Source organism: Halyomorpha halys, unplaced genomic scaffold (assembly GCF_000696795.3).
Source record: "Halyomorpha halys isolate HHAL.00 unplaced genomic scaffold, Hhal_1.1 Scaffold438.1, whole genome shotgun sequence".
NCBI lineage: Eukaryota > Metazoa > Arthropoda > Insecta > Hemiptera > Pentatomidae > Halyomorpha > Halyomorpha halys.
The window spans coordinates 1,531,794-1,554,698 of NW_027107367.1; the positions used below are offsets into that span (position 1 = coordinate 1,531,794).

General features: G+C 28.0%; 1 protein-coding gene across 3 annotated transcripts in view; it reads right to left on the reverse strand.

Moving 5' to 3' along the window:
• fab1 (fab1 kinase) overlaps window positions 1–22,905 on the reverse strand; it is a 35,530-nt gene that overhangs the window by 5,706 nt on the left and 6,919 nt on the right. The window contains exons 8-33 of one of the 3 annotated variants that reach the window (XM_024361428.2): window positions 22,670–22,824; window positions 21,065–21,211; window positions 20,813–20,978; window positions 19,779–19,937; window positions 19,396–19,594; window positions 17,678–17,945; window positions 15,551–15,818; window positions 15,242–15,467; window positions 14,880–15,047; window positions 14,456–14,718; window positions 13,515–13,746; window positions 13,270–13,445; window positions 12,732–12,910; window positions 12,527–12,652; window positions 11,233–11,417; window positions 10,117–10,249; window positions 9,710–9,825; window positions 9,236–9,405; window positions 8,992–9,105; window positions 8,791–8,908; window positions 8,521–8,701; window positions 8,247–8,427; window positions 7,467–7,615; window positions 3,637–3,798; window positions 2,886–3,036; window positions 1,871–2,074 (exon numbers count right to left, since the gene is read on the reverse strand). In XM_024361428.2, the coding sequence (XP_024217196.1) occupies window positions 2,023–2,074; window positions 2,886–3,036; window positions 3,637–3,798; window positions 7,467–7,615; window positions 8,247–8,427; window positions 8,521–8,701; window positions 8,791–8,908; window positions 8,992–9,105; window positions 9,236–9,405; window positions 9,710–9,825; window positions 10,117–10,249; window positions 11,233–11,417; window positions 12,527–12,652; window positions 12,732–12,910; window positions 13,270–13,445; window positions 13,515–13,746; window positions 14,456–14,718; window positions 14,880–15,047; window positions 15,242–15,467; window positions 15,551–15,818; window positions 17,678–17,945; window positions 19,396–19,594; window positions 19,779–19,937; window positions 20,813–20,978; window positions 21,065–21,211; window positions 22,670–22,824 (4,444 nt within the window). In that variant the 3' untranslated portion in view covers window positions 1,871–2,022. Of the gene's footprint in view, window positions 1–1,870; window positions 2,075–2,865; window positions 3,037–3,636; window positions 3,799–7,466; window positions 7,616–8,246; window positions 8,428–8,520; window positions 8,702–8,790; window positions 8,909–8,991; window positions 9,106–9,235; window positions 9,406–9,709; window positions 9,826–10,116; window positions 10,250–11,232; window positions 11,418–12,526; window positions 12,653–12,731; window positions 12,911–13,269; window positions 13,446–13,514; window positions 13,747–14,455; window positions 14,719–14,879; window positions 15,048–15,241; window positions 15,468–15,550; window positions 15,819–17,677; window positions 17,946–19,395; window positions 19,595–19,778; window positions 19,938–20,812; window positions 20,979–21,064; window positions 21,212–22,669; window positions 22,825–22,905 lie in introns of those variants that run through there. The other 2 variants (XM_024361427.2, XM_024361426.2) reach the window with 2 other exon arrangements.

Below are 22,905 nucleotides of genomic sequence, written 5' to 3' on the forward strand. Positions count from 1 at the left end.
TTGAATTTTTTTAGCGGGTCACTGAAGAGGATCTAGGAGGGTGAATTCCGGAGAGCGAATTTGTTGATAGGGTGAATTGAATAATGGAGCAGAAATGAGAGGGAAAAATGGGAGTGAGTGAAACATTTGTATTGGTTGTACAGACCGAAATGGATTGTAAAAGGAAACTGTAGGGGTGAAAAAAAAATGTTTTATTATATCCTATTATTGTATATCTTTTTTTTATGATGATACCATGTACGTGTAATGTAAATATGTCCGAATACGGATTGATAAGTATGCTGTGTGAGATAGCAACCTAATGTATTTAGGCAGCATAGATGAATAAATAAAGTATTTCTCTCTGAAAAACCTAATATTTTCATTCAGTGCTCTAATCCTTAAAACTATTTACTGTACAAAAATAGAGTAAATTTGTTAAAATATGGACCCTAACAAGTGCTCTTCACACTCATTAATTCCAAAATGTTTTCAAAAGGCAATATTTTTATCAAATACCAAAGCAAATCTATCATGGAAATTATTATTCGTACAAAAATAATCAGTATAAACTATTTTCTGGCATAATGACTTTCAATTTGAATGCTAATAGACATTTGTAAATCAAATATTTCCCAAGATAGCTAAATTTCTTGAAATGAGCAAAAGGTGCTATAATAATTTCCATAATAGATTTGCTTTGGTATTTGATAAAAATGTTGCCTTTTGAAAACATTTTGGAATTAATGAGTGTGAAGAGCACTTGTTAGGGCCCATATTTTAACAAATTTACTCTATTTTTGTACAGTAAATAGTTTTAAGGATTAGAGCACTGAATGAAAATTTTAGGTTTTCTTCAATAAAATGAACTTCGGGAGGGTGCTTTCTAAATTATAATATACAAAAGAATGTATAGCAAATAATTTTGAAAAAGAAAAATCCCATTGCATACAACAGAAAAATTTATTACCTTTCCGATTACATGATGTTATTTATTCTTTTTATTTTTTGGAAATACTTTCCTAAAGATTGAGCTAAATTAGGGATCTAATGCCTGATTTCTTTAAAAGATAGAACAACCAAAGATGGGAGACCTCCATGGAGTCACCAACATTCAACAAATAAACTACAATGAAGATGGACAGTATGAAATTCTATTACTGTGAGCTATTTGACAGACATTGATTTATTCATTTAAAAAGTATAGAGAGAGAGAAAAATACTTTATTATCTATGCTGCCTAAATACATCAGGTTGCAATATCACACAGCATACTTATCAATCCGTTATCAGACATATAAATAAGAATGGAAAATGGTCCGAGATGGAACAAAATTTGTTTTCTTTAAGACAGACAAAATTTGTTTTCTCATTTTAAATTAATTAGAAATAGAGACAGACTCACTGATCAGAGAAGGTAATTTTTTGTTAGACCGCCCGTAGCTCAGTGGTTAAGATATAGTCTTACCAATTCGATGTCTATTGGCGGTGCGGGTTCGAATCTGGCCTGGGGCGTTGACTGTTTTCAATAAGTGGCAGTCCCACTAAATGAAAAACTTTGACTCCAACCCATAGTTAGGCAATATGGAAGTCCTACATATAATGTCACCCAACTTACGAGTGGCATTGAGGTATTATAATAACAAATATTTTTAAGAGAGAAAAATTTTGACCAGCATCCTAATTCAGTTACTATTGGAATAATAATAAACATTTTTATTTAGCCCTCAAAACTCTTAAAAATAAAAATGATTGTCATTCTACTGTATTTAACAATAATCAACTTAATGAACATAAATCAAAACATTTATGGATAAACCTATGCACTATTTGATCTTATTATATTATCTTAGAATTATACAAATAACTGAGGGAATATGTAAAAAAAAAATGTTGAACCTATTTCCTTTATTTAAATCGCAAACATCACAAACTTTAATTTACATAATAATAATTATTATGTTCATAGGTCAAATCAACAATGTCACTCTGTCTCATGTAAGAACTTATACCTTAAGATATCACAGATACAATGTGGATAATTCAAAAAGGTGGAAAATTATTTACAGAATATTTTGTGAGCAAAAGTAGTACACTGAAAAAAAAAAAAAAAAATTTAAACTACTTAAAATTGATAACATACAAAAATTTAACTATACCATGTATGTTTATAATTTGGATTAATCGACCTTGACATAAAATTTTTTTTCTTTTGAAATAGCTTCCTTATTTCATGCCAACATTTTGATCATATTTTTTAGAAAATAATAAAGATAAATCAAAACTATAAACATACAATAGTAACACAGAAAGGAATGAGAAAGCAATCAGTAAAATGTACTATCATATATCCGAATAATAAATTAAAAGTAAAGCAGGTTTTCAGTAATCAGATTTAATTTCAAGCTAAACCAGCACAATTTAAAATTTTTAATTATTTAAAATTAAAAAAAAATATGGTACAATAAAAACAAATCCAGGTACTTCAGTTTTATAAGGAATGCTACAATAATCACATTACACACACAATGTTTTTAAATTAATACATATAGACAAATAAATTAATAAATATATGATCCATTCACAAACCTCGAAATTCAACTAACTAATAGTGTAAAAATAATATTAAGGAAAAAAATCAACTAATGGTAACAATTAGGCAATCTTTCCAGATCAAAGGAGACAATGAAATAGTCAGTTCAATGATAGTTTCAATTCTAGATTAAAATTACATACATAATATATTCTTGGATGATTAATGCCATTAAAATATCAGTTAATTTTGTTTCAGAATGAAAGTTTTGATTAAAATAAATATAAAACAGTTGAAATTTGTAATAAACACAAACATCAATTTTTTTTTTTTAAATGACAATCAATCTATACCGAGCCCAAGTCCAGCCCACCTATCAGGAACAGGCAGGAAATATCTATTCATTGCAGCTATGAACCTCTTCCGATACTCATCAGGTGAAATTATAGTCGGCTGTTTGCCTTGTCCAAGCCGCTTCACCATTGTTTCCAGTTTTTTATCCCATGTGAATGTTCTAATGTAGTCTGTATAGCAATTCAATTAAATAATTAGATAATATAAAAAATAATATTGAAGATAGGTCAATATAGATCTAAGCATTACAAATGCAAAAGCAATAAAAAAATTCAATTCAACATACTATATAAGCTGGTGAGAAACTATTTGCCAGAATAGGGGTTAGTTTATTATTACTTATTTATTTTTTTTAGATATGTGTGGTAAATTTGGAAAATGATTTCCGATAAGAAGTTTAATTTTTTCATTTAAATTTTTTCCTGAAAATAATTTTCAAAATGGAATAGAGTCGATCAATATTCGATTAAATATGATACATATCCAGTTTAAATAGAACTAAGAGATGTTAAATTTAAACAATTGTAAAATAGTAGGATGAGTCATGTTTCTGCAATTAATGTATACAATTAAATCTTTTATTTACTAAAAATGATAAATTTATAGAATCACAGAAAGTATCTTAAAGAAAAATATTGAACATGAAATTTATGCTTAATACTTAAAATTTGTTGGTTAAATAAATTTTAAATTTATTTATTAAAAGATTATGTTTTTCTGAGGAAGTCTTTATTAACTTAAATAATGATGTAATGATTACAGAAACTTACCAATTATGCCAACCACAAGCTCTCGACTGGAAATATCCAGTCCTACCAGAAGGGAATAGTCCATTACTGATTGGGTAGCGAGAAACTGTGTATCGTTTTGTATAGCCTGCATCAACACTGTTTTAGAATGGGGCAATATATAAAGAGGATCATCACAAGTCACTGGAATAGAAATAATAAATACACAAGATTATAAAGAAAGTCTCTGTCAAAATTAACCTATCAGATTGAGAGGAAGTAATCTTTGTAATACTAACAAAAGCAGAACAGACTTCAGAAATTAAACAATTACGTATTTAATATTATGAAAAATATTAAAAAAGGTTGATTAATATTAATAATGTAAAGAAAATATTGTTATTTTAATGTTATAGGAATGTATTGTTATTTTAATGTTATAAGAAAATATTGTTATTTTAATGTTATAAGAAAATGTATATATTTTGTTTATAAAAGGTCATAATTTATTTGTGACATTTATTAATTAAATAAAAATAAATTAAAAAATATTTACCATTTATAAATAATTCTTTTGAAATAGAGGATTATTAAACGGTTTTATTGACATAAGAATGCATTTTGTGGATAAGTAACATTTATTTAATCATCTGTAATGCTCAAAAATATTTAAATTTACATTCCAAAAACAGAAAAATTTGAATATTTTGCATATTTGAACATAAAAATAATTTGTGTTTAGAAGCCAGACCAATGGAGTCTTAAATAAAAAATATGAAAATTTGTGAAATGGGTTATTTTATATAAAAAAAATATATTAAGTTTTGAGAGGCTTAAAAACTAGTTAATAATTATTTTTTAACAATAAAAAGATAGAAAGTGATGATCAAAAAGAAAAAAATACTTTCATTTGTTCTAAAGTATTACCTTGTGGCACGCACTAATCAAGTGGATCTGACAGTTCTTGCTCAGACTTTGAACAGATTAGACGTGTGCACATGGCCAGAAAAAGTTAATTTGTTTTAAATATACAGTTTCTACTTAGAGCTCAATGAAATAAGACACACATAATTAAAAATAGTGAAAGTTTTTTTTGTTAAATTATAGAAATTATTAACAATAAAATATTATAACATTGCCATTATATGTTATATGTTCAATGTTAACATTGAAATGGCTAATTAAAATTTAATTTGTGATCATGATCCAATAAATATAATAACTCTCAAATTTAGAGATATTATAGGAAAAGTTAAGCGAAACATAATTATGAAGAATTATTAAATTAAAAACAGCAGTGGACTTCAATTGAAATATCAACAACTAAGTTTTTATGATGTTTATGGAAATTTTATATTTTAGAATCTAATGTTTAATTTATGTTTATATTTATCTTTTAAATTTTATTTTTTTATTTATATAAGAAATTACATCTCTTATATAAATAACTAATGCTTTTTCCTATAGTCAAACATTCCGAACATTTTCTGATAATAATTTTAAACATTCAATTTTATACTAATATTGGGTTAGTAAAATTTTGTAGTCAGATGGAACTCAATAAATACAGTGTAACAAAAGATACAACATACAATTTTTTTTTTATAATATTAAACATTACGGTATATTCACTCTTTATCCTCATCTTTAACTTTATATCTAATTTTTATTACTGTTCACATTTCAATAACTTTTTATCCAACCATTTTCCATATTTCAATAGCTGTAAAACTATAATTTAGTACTTATTTCAAATATTTTTTAATTTTAATTTAGTACTTATTCCATCTTCATTTCATCTTTTTGGACATAAATTTGTCATTATAAAATTTTTAACTTAGCATTCTTTCAATTTCCATATTTGGTCATGCTTTAGTTACTATTATCAATGTAGATAAAATATTGTTATTATTGCCATGCAGATAATCTTTTATTATTCTTATCTATTTTTGTCTATGTTTATTTTTTCCAACATTGTATTTCATTATCTTTACATTCTTCACCAATAGATTTCACCTTAAGTCTGTTACTATCCTCTTAATATTCAAATAATTTTCCTTTCAATATTATAAATTTAATTTTATGTTATTCTACATATTTTTATGCATTTAATTTCACCATAGTTATTTTACTCTATTTAAATCCTTTTAAATTTTGGATTGAAGATTTATTTATAAAAAATATTTATACTCCCCCTCTCTATTTTTGAAATAACTCCCAACTGTCATTTGAGGGGTCTCTGTTCCCACTTCCACCTATAAATATTTTTCATAATTCTATTTCTTATTCTCCCCTTTACTAATACTATTTTTATGATATTATTTGATTATTTTCTAATAAGTTTATATTACCATTTATCTTTACTATTTTTTATACATTGCATAATCCTGTTTTCTTCACTCTTATCAATCTGATTTCTATTTTTTACCCATATCACACTTTTCCTTCTTTATTACATTTTTAAGTAATCTGTGATCATAATCTACCTTTTACGTTTAATTAAATTAATAGGCCTTTTAAAAAATATATGAAGGAGATGGTTGGAGGTACAGTCAAACAGTAGTTAAAACTATTTTTTGTTCTCTTTGACCTATTTTTTGTATCTATTTTATCTATTTTTTGTATTGAAAAATACAGTCAATCATTTATATATTTTCAATAATATATATTAGAATATATCAGTTCACTTTATTATGTTAGTAAATAATTCTTTTTGTATTCATCTTTATACTCTTAATTATTTTATTTAAATTTTTTATTGTTTCTATAACTTAACCTTTACATTTTTAATGTTTCATTTGTTATATCTTGTTTTCCCTGAAATTGACTATGCCTTCTGTGTATCTTTTTATAGTAGTTGATTACTATTTTTTCCTTCCTTCTAGATTGCAGGCCTCACCATCCCCTTCTCATAAATTTAAATATTTGGTAATTAGGATGATTTTTGTATAATTTAGTACTCATTTCATCTTTTTGAACATAAATTTGTCATTACCAGATTTGTTTAACTTAGCACTGTTTCAATATACATATTTTGTTATGACTTTGTAGTTATAATAGTTATTATCAATGTAGATAAAATATTGCTATCACTAACATACAGATAATCTTTTATTATCTTTATCTACTATTGTCTATGTTTATTTTTTCGACCATTATATTTCATTGTCTTGACATTGACCAATGGAAATACTCAAGACCGTCCACTTAAAAGAAGCAAATCACCCATATCAGTTACTGGCATGCAAACACCATGGTCCATGGTAGGAGACTCTAGGTTACTACCACACACAAATAATGGTATTTGCTGGATACTGGTGGCTATTAGTGAAACAGACAAACACACACGTCTATTTTTAACTATACATATTGATTTAAACATACATTTCTAGCAAATAAAATTTTAATTAACAATTGTGATTAATGATAACATAATAAGTTAATCAGGTTTTAATTAAATTACAATTATAAAGAAAATCTTTTGAATAGTATTTACTAACTAACCAATACAGACAAATTATTTACAATTCAAAATATGCGTTAAAATGTTTAATCTATCCACTTTATATACGTATTGACTATCTAGATTAGGTTAGTATGTTTTATACTGTTCAAGTAAAATATGTTGCCTATGGTCTCCATAATAATGAATTTGTAGTTTTAATTCTGGTGATGCATAGTATATGCCGTTTGAGAGATTTCAGGCTTTGTTTCGCAATAATCATGTAATCAATATTTTAAAATAAATCACCAGTTATACTTTAATAAATAAACCATGGACCAGAAGTCCACTTGACTTGACTCAATTGAATGAATGATATCTAGAAATATATGCAATTCTCTAACAAAAATAGTAAAAATAAATCACTTACTGTTCATCAAATTCTCATCCAGAAGAACTGTTTCTCTATGAGCGCCAAGAGTAGTGTCGACTAATCTGTTTCTCATGGAACCTTTCAAATCGAATTTGTTTTCCACAACTCGACCATGAAATAAATGTTCCATAACAAGTAAGCTTGATCTAAAATACAAATGAATTAAATTTAGATTCTCAAAATTTTAAAACCTATTAAAGCGAGATATTTATCTGCTATTTTACTATGATTTAAATCATTAGAATTCATGACAACAAGATTTGTTTTCGAGCCTCATTTGATAAAATAAGAATTATGATTATGATTTTTAATTTAAATAAAATAAAATTTTTAGCTTTGAACACAAAAAAAAAAAAATAATCAAGAATATCAAAAGGTAAGAAAAATGTAGATTGAAAGTTGTAAGTAATTTGTACCACTACAACCAAAGAAGGATTTTGAATCATTTAAATAAAGTCAATATTTTGTAAGGAAGTACTGTTTCTACACCGACGGTTGTATTAAGAGGTAATATGGTCAGGATTATGTCCAACTGCCAGGTTTTTCCCCAATTTAAAAGTACCACTTTATAGAGGCTGAGTGTGCCCCAGGAGGGCCTTGACCCCAGTGTTCATTCTTGGCTGATATAACAAAATGAATAATTATATGCCACAACTAGACTCGAACCCAGGGTAGGGAAATACGAGCACAGTGGCTTACTCACTCAGCTATGACGCTCCCTATAGTTTTATATTTATAACATAAAATATTATGTTTAAAAGGTGATTTGAAACTTACCTAAAAGTTGTATTCGTTGTTTCACTTTTGCAGGTAATGCGATAAACTCCAAGAATTTTTCCCAGCAAAGTAGGGGCTTTAGTTTTTACACAAGCTTCCATGTAAGTAAAATATTGTGGTGCAAAATCAACAAATATCTGTGTTTCTATACGTGTCATTTCTTTTAATATAAATCGATCATCTATAAAAGCAATCCCAGTAAATAATTTAGAATAACAAATATAAAAATTTCTAACCAATGATAAATTATTAGAAATGAAATTTTAAAAAAAACCTTTTGTCTTATTGAAATTGGACCCAGACTTCCCGCCAGATGCTGCCCAAGCAACACATCTTGATAAAGATCTTATATAACCTTCTTCTCCTTCAGGTAACACAAGTGACCTCAAGCGATTGAAATCTTCAGGAAAAAACACTTTTACACGAAAACTAGCAGTTGAATCACTAAAAGAAACCTTAAAAACAATAGTAAATTATTTTATAATCAAACAAGGATTTGCTTCATGGGATAAAAATAAGTACAAAAGAAAAACTAAAAATTTACTTCAATATATGGAGACTGGCTTTTAGTTGGCTTTCCTTCTTTGGTTTCATCCTCCATAAAAACATCAGATGGCGATGTACTATACTGACCCACTTCTCCAGATTTCATTTTCTCACTTCTGTAATTTAATATAGCTTTATATTTTCACAGTGAAGATAAGCAGTTAAAAAAAAAAAATTAAAAGCATATTCCTTTACTTACGATCCTGTGGAAGGCGTTCTGAGAAAAGAAAGTACACCACTTCGACTGCCCATACTCCCTGTATCAGATGAGTCTTTCGATACATCTAGCAGGCTTTTCTTTTTAGAGAGGGGGCTATATCGCAATAAATAACTCAATAATAATTCATGAATTATTAATTATATGTATGATAATGATACTTCTAAAATATACAAATTTTATAAACTTTAATGTAGATTCAAAATTATTTATGGAAACTAAATACCTGGAAGGTGTCTGATCTGTGGCTTTGGTCCTCAACTGCTCAAAAGCAATTTTATAATCATGTGAGCTGAGAACGTAAGCAATAATTGAAGAAGGCTCCCTCTCATAGACTATTACAGGCATTAGGTAACCCAGGGGCAGGGTATAATGTTCTGTTTGGCCCAATGGACTCTAAAAACAAATTAAATTGATAATTCAATCATTCAGTCTATGACAAATCAAGTCTAGGTTTTAACCTTAACCATACCAAATAATGCCCTTTTTCAATCCTTTTCTAAAGCGTATAAGTCATTGGAAAATGTTTAAACTAATTGAAAAAGGGATAAAATAAATTTAGAAAGGTTTATAACTGATTAGGTAAAAGCTTTTGATTGAATTTTAACATTTAATTAGTAAAATGTTCAAACAGGCTTTGACAAAATGCAATAATTCCATTAGCATTTATTAAAAAAGAAAATGTAACTAGCATGCATACCGGGACAGCAGTGTTATTGGATGAATTGGGAAGGAGCTGGGAGAGAATTGTCTTCACACTTTTCTTGTCACTAACAGTAGGTTTGATCTCAGTAGCAATTTGTAGAGCAGTATCACCTGATAATAAAATATAAAAAGAACTTTATTCTGGAACTAGGCCTCTTCAGAATAAAAAAAAAAATGAACAAACGAAAAAAATAACATCATATCTGATCAAAAAACTGACTTAATGAAAATAATTCAGTAATACATTATATACAATAAAAAAAAAAAGGAAAGTAACATAAAAGCATCTTTCTCTCCTAATTATTTTTTTTTACGTTAAGTTGAGGAGCACCCTAAATGCTTGATAATCATCTGCTAGCTTAAAAAATTAATTATTAAATTATTGAGATAAAATAAAATTACCATCTTCCAAATCAGTAATATCAATTTCTGTACCATCAACTGGAACCTTCTGATCATCCAGTTCAACAACAGTGTCTTCAGCCAAATGGCACTCAGAGGTTTCTAAATTTTCTTCTGCCATGCCTTCAGCAACCTGGTTCAGAAAATTAAAGCATAAATTAACATAATAATACTTTTTTTTCCCTTTTTCTACCAAACATAGATTAGATTTCTTAAATTATGAGAGAATGGTCTAGCAGGTAAGACACTAGACCCTTAACCCCTGGTCCCAAGTTTTCATCCAGCTACAGTAGAAACTCCTATTTCATCAGCCACGAATTAATCTTAGAATAGGAAAGGAGAAGTGTGAGCTTGAACCATTCAATGGTCTGGATAACAATAGAGAAAAATATTGAAAAAATCAAAGTTAATGTTTGACTTTAATATTTTTTCTTCAAGTAAATTTAAAAAAAAATAAAATAACAACCCTGAACAGCAAAACCTTGTAATCCCTAAAATATCCAAATATTATTTTTATACTGTTAAAAAAAAAAAAATTGACATTTAGTCAAACCAACAATTGAGTTAAAACTTTTAGATATTCTTGAGCTTAAATTTAGTTTTTCTCACTTAATAAAGTCAAGTTCAGTAGTATAAAGATTTTTATGGACTATGAGAAGTATGGAAAAGAGAACTTAACTTGTGTAATTCTCTGATATGGCTCTCCCATATTAGAGTCTAAGATTTAGGGGAGCTAGTAAGTAGTATGGCATCACTTTTTATTTATTTATTTTTTACCCCCTTCCTGAAAAACAGGAGGGAGAGGAGGGGGTTATCCTATAGGTATAGCCTATTCTAACCAGAGTGAGAGTCGAGTTTCTATTCCATGAGTATGAGGGAAATAAACTAATCAAATAAAAGATTAACTAACATTGTAATCACTTTTTTCTTTTATAATTTTTTTAATGAAAAATTAAGTTGATTTAAAAAAAATATTTTTCAGAGAGAGTAATGAAACGTTTTTTGTAATGAATTAAAAATTATAAATTTAAGGTTAAATGCTGATGCAATAGAAACTAAGAAATGGTTTCTAGCTCGTATATAGCTATCACAATTTTCAAAAATTCCAATACTCACTCCTTCTATAAAATCATTAAGAGCATTCTGGGAAGATCTGCTCTCTAAAGACTTCCTTTTATCTTCTTTCTTTTTTGATTGGTTGGCCTCAACAGTAGATAATCTAGAATTCCAGTCATCAATAGTTGCAGCAAAACACCTTCTCAACATGACCAACATATCGTCCAAACACCAGATAGCTCCAACTGAAAAATATGTATTTTTAAAATTAAAAATTAGCATTAAAGAGCACACATTTTTTATCATTGAATAAATTTAAGCATAAGGTGTCATATTAATGCAATAATATTAAAGATTAGTAATAAGTAACCAGGGTAGGATTTTAGTTTTGGAAAAAACAAAACAAAAAACATGTACGGTGGGTGTATAACACAACTTTTAGTTACCACTTCACTGTGAGTAGATCAATTTAATTTCAGATCAAAATGGACAACTGAAAGTTATGTGATCTCAATACTTCCTCTCATGATATATTTTATACATAGGTAAGTGAAAGTAAAAATTACCGTAGGAATCATGAAAACACAAAAATATTTATTTATAAAAAATCAGTATTTGTACGTTATCATCATTTTTTATATTAGATACTGGCACTTCACATATCTTTAGTTTTCTAATGATATAATATACATCTTATTACCACTCTTGTTTTCAGAAATTGGTTTTCAACCTGAGAAAGTATTTCTGCTTTTTTTCTTTAATTATCAAACTCTTTCATACTTTAAATTTACTTATTTTTTATTACTACTAACAATGATACTTTAGAGGAAGTCATTTTTCTTCCATACAGAACATTCAGCATTTAATGTATCAGTCTGTTTCAAATGAGGATAAGACACACCTGATATTAATAAACATTTAATGACACATAGATATGATGAGTTGAATAAAAATTATCAGCGGTTTTTTGAGGAAATGGTAAAAGGTGTAAGGTAGATGATATTAACTGGCACTCCCAGGAAGTAGATTCAGAAAAACTGTTCCAATAACAACAGAGGTAACCTACCATAAATATGAAATTTCTGTTTCTTACTTCTTATTTTTGAGCTAGGCTAACCATACACACACAGAACATTTTGCAAAACTAGGTTATTTAGGCTCGTAGGACTTAAAAACGTGTATTTGTGTTGACAAATCAGATTCGAAAAGTTTCAAGAACATAATACTTACTATGGATTTCACATATAGATAAGTGAAAATAAAACAAACATTTCATATGATGAAACTATATAATTGAATGAATAAATTATTGATTGTTTATACATGTTCGTAAAAAAAATTTTTTTGAACATACCAGTTGACTTTTCATCTACAGAAGAAGACAATTTCTGCTGAATATCCTCAACTCGAACCTTAAACGATGCTTGGTCTTTTACTAACTGTTGCCTCCATCCACTTATCATAGATGTGGTGCAAGCAGCTAAAAATGAATAGTAGTCAAATAAAAAGAATATATATACAAATTAACAATAAAGAATAAAGAACATAGTATGCCGTACTTTCAGAAACGGGCAAAGCCATAATTTTGTTGAGAATAGTATTGAAGAACTGTGCTATCATCAAATTATAGGTTTTCAGCTCCTCTTCAACCTCACCCTTCCTTTCCTCAAAAGGTTCCCTTTCAGTGTTCAAAATTTTTGGTGGAAAACATATTTCCCATATAGAAATTTTTGAGAATCTAGAAACATATTAGTTTACATGAAATTAATTTCTGATATGTGGAAGTGGTTAAGCATAAAAAAGTGGCTCTTTGTAGTATAAATTGTTATTGTGGATGTTAAAATAATGTTCCAGTCAATATTAATCATCAATACAAATAATTTTTTTATATATAAATGATAAACTTTAATATTAACCATTATCTTTTAAATAAAATTATCAGAGAAACAATAACATATAATTGAAATCATGAAATACTTTCTTTGTTAAGGATTAGTTAATGATAAAGCAAAATTAAAGTTACTGTAATAGAATTTAATCCTACAATAGCATGTTATTAAAATATTTCTACAAAAGGAGCCAATAAGTAATACTGACCTGAACGAGGCAAGTGTATTGTTCAAGCCAAAATACTGAACACACTCTTGATGTAGGGAATGGTTACAGCTGTCTTTCGCCCTCAATGTGTACATATCTCCATGAAAACGCAGTTCAAGATATTTGGCAAAGGAAAGGGACCATGTTGCAGGAGACATGCACCGAATATTTGTAACCTAAAATAAAAATTGTATTCAACAAACGTTTATTAAAATTAATTCAAGTTAATTCAAAATTTAACTCACTACAGGACATTTGGGGCACCAAGTCCACATAAGAATTTTTGCAGAGGGCAGAGGACTTTCCAGATTTCTCACTTTAATATTGAGTGCGCCATTGGAGTGGACAAACCGTCTAGTGTGAGCAGACATAGGAACATCACAAGAAGCTGAAGTGCAGTCAAATCGAAAGCAGTATCTCTCAAGGAATGCCCCAAGAGCTATGTCGTTCCTTCCATAAAATTCCATTTCTACTATCCTTTCGAAAAAAAATAAATACATAAAAACCTTATTAAAAAGAAAAATCACTACTGCATTATTATTTTCATAAATAAAATTTAAGCAGAATAAAAGAAACAAAATAGTTTTAAAATTCTTTAATTCACAATTAAAAAACTATTCTCAAATATAAATTAGTTTTAAACAACATATATCTATACACCCAAGTAAAATGAAACCGAAAATCCAACAATGCCTTGTAGAATGAGTAAAAAAATTAATATTGTATATATACATTGTTGCTTAAAACTATTTTATATATTAGGATTGTTTTTTAAGAAGTAATTATACATTATTGGAGTTTTGAGGATGGGCTAATATAAGCTCAAAACGTTCAACATATTAAAGAACTGAATAAAAAGCTTAAATTTGTTCTTGAAATATTATAATTCATATAGCATTGTAACTCATTGAAAAATATTTAATAAAAGTTTATTTTTGGGAACCAAAGCAACTTTTATATCTCCAAAATATTACTATCATAAAATTAGAGAAAAAAAATCTTCTGTACATTAAATATAAAATCTTTGGTAAAATATTAACAATCCAATCAATAGACAATTCCCTGTTTATTAATTGTAAAATTATTGGGTAATAGAGGAAGAATGATTAGAACATCACCATTGTTTTAAAATATACTCTAAAAATCAATTGATTAAATAAAATTAAGTAAGTTCTGAAATACATACGATGGGTTCACGCAGAATTCAGGAGCCACTCGAGAAACAGGAGAATAGCTAGAAAGTAAAACAGAAAGGCGTTGGTGGTTTTCAGGATCAAGGACATCCTTTGGTCCAGAATAACTTGGAACTGGTTTGACTTGCGGTGTCTCGTAAGGTATGAGGGGAAGCCGACCTCCTGTTGCACGATAATGGGCTAACAACTTTTGAACCTCGTAAGATTCTAAGGACTCAGTTAGCTTTGCTTTCACTAATGCATGTGCTTCTTTCAACTACAAAAGAAATAAGTAAATATAATACAAATAATAAAAGAATCAATAGCTAAAAACATTTTTGCTCGTTTTATCAACATTAATTTTTTATATGATGCAATAAATCTATTCTTTTTGGCAAATATATAAACATATGAAAATTGATTTACATAGAAAAATACCTTAACAGATTCTAATCGCTTCATAAGGGACGGAGGCTCGTTAAAAGGAATACATTTTGGCTTTAGAGGCTCATCTGAGAATTGAAGAGACCAATATATCTTTCTACCAAAAAACATTCGTAAAGGACAATTCCGACCATTTTCTGTTTCGAGGTATGGAAGTTGAAACTATAAAAACATAAAATTAAAATTAAAAAGATAAAAAAGAAGTGTGTAATAATTATAATTCAAACAAAAATTTTAAAACTATAAATACTTAAAATTTAATATTTAAATATTCTCTTATTTTTAATATAAGTTTTAGCAATATTAATATTTAAGGTAGACTTTTAACATCTTAAAACTTCATCTATGGATTTTACCTTTAAAAATGGAGATATGCTTAAAATATTTTCTTCGAGGGCCTTTCTGAACTTGTTACAAAGAGGCAATTCTGAAACAGAAAACTCTTGCTGATTTGTAACCTTTTCTGAGACATTCTCATCTTCAGGATAAATATGTGATCTAAGAGGGTCACTGAAATCACTAACAGCTTCTGAAGATACAGGTCTGCTGTTGATAACCTCTTCTGAATTCCGTTCTTCCAACCTTTAATTATAATATACCAAGAAGTATAATATACCAACAAAATGTAAGAGCAAATATAATAACAACAGAAAATATCAACAAACCTAATTCTTTTATGAGGTTTTTCTTCATATTGAGACTTTATTTCAACTTCAGAATCCTCAAAGACATTATCAGAAGGGCTTGGTGGTTGAGCTTCCGCATCCATAAGATATGATAACTCCAGATAAGAATTATACAAAGCAAATATATATTCCTTTGTGACCTTCTTCAGTTTAGCAAGGTCTTGTCCAGAGGCTCCTCTCAAGAGAATGGTGCATCCCAGGTGTGGTGCTGGGCAACCTTCAAACATCATCAGTGTCTTCTTCCTGCCTTCAGAAATAAAATATTAAAAAATATAGGAATTAAAAGTGTTATGAAAAGGATTGTTAATAATTTCCAGATATTACAATGGACTGTTGTGATTGAACCCAAACATGCAATTTTCTTTTATATGTTATACCGATGATTTTTCAAAAAATTTGATTTTGCAACAAACCCAACACAGCATTCCTCTATATAAATATTAAATATATACACATATCTAATATACAAATATACATAAATAATATATAAATATAAAGACAGGTCCTATTGGATCATGGGTTTATGTAGTGAAATTAAAATAGCTTATAAAACACAAAAGTTAGAAGGTTCTTTATTATATATGTGGTCTCAATTGATGAAGAAAATTGAGAAGAGTGTATAAAAAGCTTATAAATTGAGAAATTCGTTTATTTACCAGTCAAAATGCTATCATTATATTGACTATATCCATGTTCAATGACTCCATTTTGTCCAGTCTCTTAAATTCACTGGAGGATTAATCTATCTTCAGGCCAAATATTCTATGGAATATACTGTTTTCAAAGACTTTTAGGTGTGAGGTGGTTTTGAGATGCACTTTTAGATTAACATGACATGATGGATGAAAGCACAACATTTTGTGTAAAGATAGTTTATGATATAATAATAAATATTAGTCTAGGAGCCTTCAGAAATTTTAGCAGAAAAATAATATTATTGGAACTTAATTTTTTTTAATGTGATTTTTGATGCGTTGCAAGTATTTAAATAGCAGATCTTATTATTAATATCTTGATTGAAATTTTAGATATCAAAGTAATACTGCTGCCACCCCACTTGAAGAGTTAGAGTAAGAGGTGGGAATAAGTTAAACTGTTCAAATCATAGGGTCATTTTAAGACTTAAGTCTTCCAACATTTTTTTAATTACTACATAAATAAATTAATACTATAGATTTCACAAATTTCTGAAATGATTCCCAAATATTCCCAGATCAAAAAATTAATGTATGGAAAATAAAAATTTCTGTTTGCTCGAGTGTCCACTTTTTAAGCCTCAAACATAATATTACGTTAATACTCATCCCACGCTAATACTCGTTAATACTCATCCCAGACCATCTTTCTACTATTAAGATAGTGAAGTAAAAATCTATACAGCAATGTATTATATCCTTTAATCTGAAATCATATAATTTGACTGCCTGTCTGTGACGAGGAAATTTTACTACCCTTATAAGGGCTAGTATGAACTAACTCCTTTGAAATTTTCAGTTGTTTAAAAAACATATGAAGTTGTTTAAAATCCAGCAAAACTTTTATCCATTTTGGTTATTATATTATTTTATTTTTGGAAATTAATTTTTTTTCAAAATCAACATAAAGTAAATTTATTTTGGTAAATATCTTGAAAAGTATTAATGCTACTATTAATACTTTATGACCTATTTAACCAGCTTCAATTGGAGCTCTAATAGAGCTCTATATATCTAATATTTTAATACAACCATAGTTCAATAACCAATTTTTTGTTTTCAAATCAAAAAATAAACATTTTGTAAATTTATTTGTGCAAATATCATGGTAACATCATGAATCACTTACTAAATAACGTGAAAAAAACAAATTATTTTTTCCAGAAAATTTAATTTTTTAAAAAGTATTCTGAAGGATACAAATGAAAAAATAGAATGTATACTCTGTATAAATCTTAACTGGTAACCATGTAGTATGACATAATAGGCAGAATAATCATGAAACACATCGCTGCCAAGGGAATACAATAACAGGAAAAAAGATGTACGTGTGAGTGCATTCAAAAACATAGAGCTAACTAGGAAATACAAATGAGAACAACTATGAAACTTTCATCTATAACAACTGTACCTGTATCAGTAATATATGATGATACAGAAAAGAGGGTCGCCCTGCCCAATCTCGGACTCCTCAATTGTGGGTCGACTGATGTAATGATATCTGCGCCTGTGACTCGAGCAACTCTTTCAAGAACAGAAGGTTTGAGATTGAGAACAAGTGTGATCCCATGAGCTAGTAAGGATTCCTGGGCTAGACGAGATACACTCTTTCCTACCAGTACTAAATTTGGCCCTAGCCCTAATATCTTTGCAACAGCGCGGTCTACATACTCCTGTTCCTGTAAGATAAATATAGCAAATAAAAATAAATGAATATCTTTCAAAAACAAAAAATAATAAATAAAGAATGGATAATAAAAAAAAAACTTCTGGATTCATAAAAATAACGCAAAATAGAAAGAAAATAGATTATTTTCAAAATGAATTAAGTATATTTCAATTTTAAATACCATCAAGAGGTTTTCTCCCTATTCTATGTGGTATGGAAAAGCTAAGCTAGATTAGATAGACCCACCACTTAATGATATTTAGCTGATCCAGAAGAGGAGTAAAAGGAGAAATAGAACGTATAGGACTGTTTGTTCTAACTATATTAGTAGCCTTCATTACCTTTTATTATACACATACATAATTAAACACACATCTTTTAAGTGATATTAAAATCACTAAATGATTAATTACTTAGTTATATAAGTAGAAAAATATTTTATAATCAATATACCAAGACAAAAAAAAATTGAAAAATTATTTGGATTGGAATTTTTTTTCTAAGGCTTTGACATGTTGATTCCATTTTTTCCCTTCTATCTTTATAAATTGTCAGAAAATAGATGCATGAAACCTTTAATGACCCACCAGTTTGAAATAAAGTGGAAGATGGTAATATCAAGTTCTATGACTGGTCCTATGAGACAAGTAGCTTCGGTGCAAAATCAAATAAAAATTGGCCCAGCAGTCTTGGAGAGCAGCTATGGACAGTAAGGAAAGTTTTTTTATCCGGTTTTTGGACTCTACCTATTTTGAATAATAATACCTCAAATTTAGAAGGGGGTTGAAATATGTTTTTTCTAATTGGATTACAAACTTTCATTATTTAAACTAATAAATCTAAAATGAAGTTTTAATAAAATATTCATCAATGACTGTTGAAGCAATCTCAAATTTACTTCATGAAAACTAGATATAAATATGAGATTATAAAATAATTCACAGGGATAAATTAAGATAGTAGTGATGTATAGCAATGTAATTAGCTATATTAGACAACAAGAAGTAAGTACATTCATCTTAAAATACCTAATTGTCAATAAAATTCCAAACTGAAATTTATTTATAAAAATTATGGACATTGTTGTTTATTGGGTTTCATAGCTGCACTAACTTCCTCACAGGGTACTTATCAATACAAACCAGATTGTGAAGTTCACAATAGATTATACATGTACACCATGAAATACATGTTAATACTTTAGGATCAAAGAAAGAATTGTTCCTATTTTAAGTTAATTTACAATAGGTATAACTATAAGTTAAGTCTGATTCTGATAAGCTGTTTAGCCCTACACAAGATATATAATTTTTAAAAATAATCACACAAGCTATGCATTAAAGCTGGTACATAGATAATAATCAACTTTTTGTAATAATAATATACACTCCTGTCCACAGATGGATAGATATACTTAAAATATAAATAATTTTGTTGGGAAAATGTTGCTACAAATTTACCTGCATGATTACGGGCTCTAGAGATAGATATTTCCCTTCAACTCTCTGATACATAATAGCTGAATTAAGAAGAAGTATTTTAGGATTAACTATTTTTGTAGGCATAGCTCTATGAGCTACATTTTTTGAACAAACGACACCATTGATTATGCAACATTCACTACGCTCACCACCAGGGACTTTTTTTACCTGAACATACCTAAAACATTTTAAAAAATTGACTTCTTCTTCTTTTTATATTAACTTAGAAAAAAGATATATGTGTAAAAAAAAAATCATAAAAATTTTGTTTTTAATTTTAAAAATACTATGAAATAACATTTAAAAAAAAAAAAAAAAAAAAAAAAAAAACCTAACACAAAATAATCTATTTAATAACTCACAGGCGTATGTCCATATCATCAGGTCTCGACACCTCAGGTCTAATTGTACTAGCAACTCTTTGAACAAGAGGTGTAAGGACTTCTGTCCAGTTCTGAGGAACTCCTTGCATGTTAAGAAGTTGCCTGAAGTAAGTGTTGCAATGTTGTGAGAACGCTGCTCTACAAAAAAAAACAGAATGTCAAAAAAAAAAATTAATTTTGTTTACAATCATAATTTTTAACTCAATGCATCAATGAGACCAATAACTTTGAGTGTTGATACTTATTTATATAGACTAAGCCTAACAAATCAGTCTCCATGTATTTCATACAGTACAAGCTGTATGTATCAGCTTAAATAAATTCCTCAGTACTATAATTTGAGTTTTCAAGGCAGGGCAGCTACTTCTTTCTTCAGTTAGTTACTTTGTTATTCTATTCTTAACTAACCTGTGTCTACAAGGTTCATTGTCAAAGATGTTAACTTAAAAAAAGGAGACAGTCATTCAGTAATCATTAAGATTAATTGTCATAAATGATTCCTTTTGGACAAGAGGACTAGATAGTATCGTGAAAAAATTGTACAATGCCAGGAATTTGAGCCAGTCTTCTCTACTCCAACTAAGCCCCTTCATTTCTGGAAGGTTTGCTTCTTCTATTTCCAATTCTCTGAATATATGCAAGATACAAAGTACTGGGATGCTTTAATTTTCTTTATGTTGGACATCACCCAACACCTTCTTTAGGACCTTATCTTCCTTCAGCAGAAGATATAAACAGATCACACACTTCATATACTACTGTCACATGTTCATCATTGGGTTGTAATTTTTTACTAAAAACATCTACTGTTCGTTGTTTAATTAATACATGTGTTTATTAAATATTCAAAAAGTTGTGATTATTTATAATAATGAGGTTTATTGAATTTTCAAGTGCTAATGAGAAAGAAAGGGCATAAATCACGTTCACATTAGAAAAACATTTGATCAATTGTGACTTAATATAAGAACATAATATATAATATATTTATTATTCTGGGGAAAAACAATTACTTGAGGACATTGTATGAATGTTTATCTTCCTCTTTAAGAGCATTTTCCTGAATAGTATGCCAATCTATTGCAGGAGGGACTTCACTCTCGGCAGAATAAGCATCGGTAACTGCTTTAAAACCACTTTCACCAATCATATCAGTTGCAGAATTATGTTTAGAATGCTCTAAAACATAACAATCAAAATAAATTATTTTATAACATTCCAATAAAAAAATTATAAATATTGGTTTAAAAGGTCAAGAGATTCACCATAGTTTTTATCAGACACAGATTCTTCTACTTTTTGAGGTGGCTTGCTAACCAGGACTGTTTTCTCTTCAAGGTTGAGATCTAAGTCAAATATTGAATTTGAAGTTTTTAAACTGGCTTCTGAAGGTACATATTCTGATTCCGAATCTAAAATAACAACATCTATGTAAGGCATGTTATTTCATATTAAATAATTTTTCAATATAAAATTCTAGTTTTCAATGAATTTCTAACATAAAGTAGTAAGAGGTAAACTCCTCTTTTGAAAATTTTTAGAAATCAGGAATGAATTTTATTGATGAAATGAAAACAATCAATTGATAAATTTCTATAAGCTCAAGAAAGTTTTTTTTTAATATAAAACTCTAGGTACAAAAGTTGTAAGAGATTTATTTATTTTTTTACAACAAAAAAAAAAAGTAGTCCTATATGTTATACTTTATTCTTATTAATTTTGTGAACTATATGCTAATTGAATTATATTATTAAATTTCTCTGACGATAATCTCTACAGTTTCAAAACAGATTTTTACTTTCATCACTAGGTAGGTAAGGAGATTGTTATGATTGGGTCAAATTTTCAAAGTGCACTTTCAATGAATTTATTAGTTATAGAGAACCCAAGTAAAAAAAAATGGTGACCATTGGTTTGTTGGATTTTGACCCCTAATGCATTTGAACCAAATTGGGAACCCTGCACACAACTGCTGTGCAATAAGTGAAAAGAAAATTTGTCTCTAGGCTGTAGTGCCAAAACTTCTAAAAATAATTTTGATGAAATTTGTTTGAAGTTTTTGACTTAAGATATTTTAACTTTTCATATATAACACAAACCCTTGAGAAAATGCAAGAAAAAATGTATGAAAAAAAAAATTCCTTTAGTGGATAACTGAAAAAGAATACATTTTATTGTAAAATTTATTTAAAAGATAATTTCCTAAAAATAAAAAGATAAACCTGATCAATATTAGTAGAGATACAGCTCAGTAGTAATAAATTTAAATTCCTTACCACTTAAGTAATTATTGTAATCATTGGGTCAAATAATTTATATACAATTTTCAATAAATCTAATAGTTTTATAAGCTTCTTTGGTATTGGAAAATTACATTTTTAAGTCATTTGAAAGGCAATTAAAGTCTCTACAAAACACAAAACAATTAATTTAAATCAGACCAGTATCAAAGAAGATTCAGTTTGTTGAAGATTGGATCCTTGTTTTCAATGTAGTTCGTACAGTTTTTCATAGAAAACTGTTCAATTTTGGTTTCTTAATATTTTGATTAATTAGAAATCTATACATCTCCCACAACATTCCAGATGTTTAATTATAATTATTATTAATTTTATCATAATTAAATTTTGAAATAAGATAAACCAAAAAAATAAATAATAATAAATTCTCTATTGGATCAATATTAGTGAAGATGCAGCAAAGATCTTGCCAATCATTGTATTAGTCTTAGGAAGCAAAATGGTAAGTAAATTCTTGCGAGTGGACATACCATAAATTTTATTTCAAAGTTGTATTTTATCTATGCTTTAAACTTAACAAAATAAATTATTATTGAGAACAAATATAATTCATAAAAATAAAAATCATACCAGCACTTGAATCATTTCTGCCTTCTTCTTGCAAGATTTCTTTAGGAAGAATTCTATACAACGAATTACCATCTGAGAACTGAGATGTATCTAAGCTAACACACTCAATATAACCTGACTGCAACATGGCCTGTCCCAACACCACTCCCTGTATCCTAAAAGAAGGATTATGATATTGACCGTTTAACAAAAGAAAAATTTTAAATTATGTATGTGTGTATATGTGTGCTTATTTA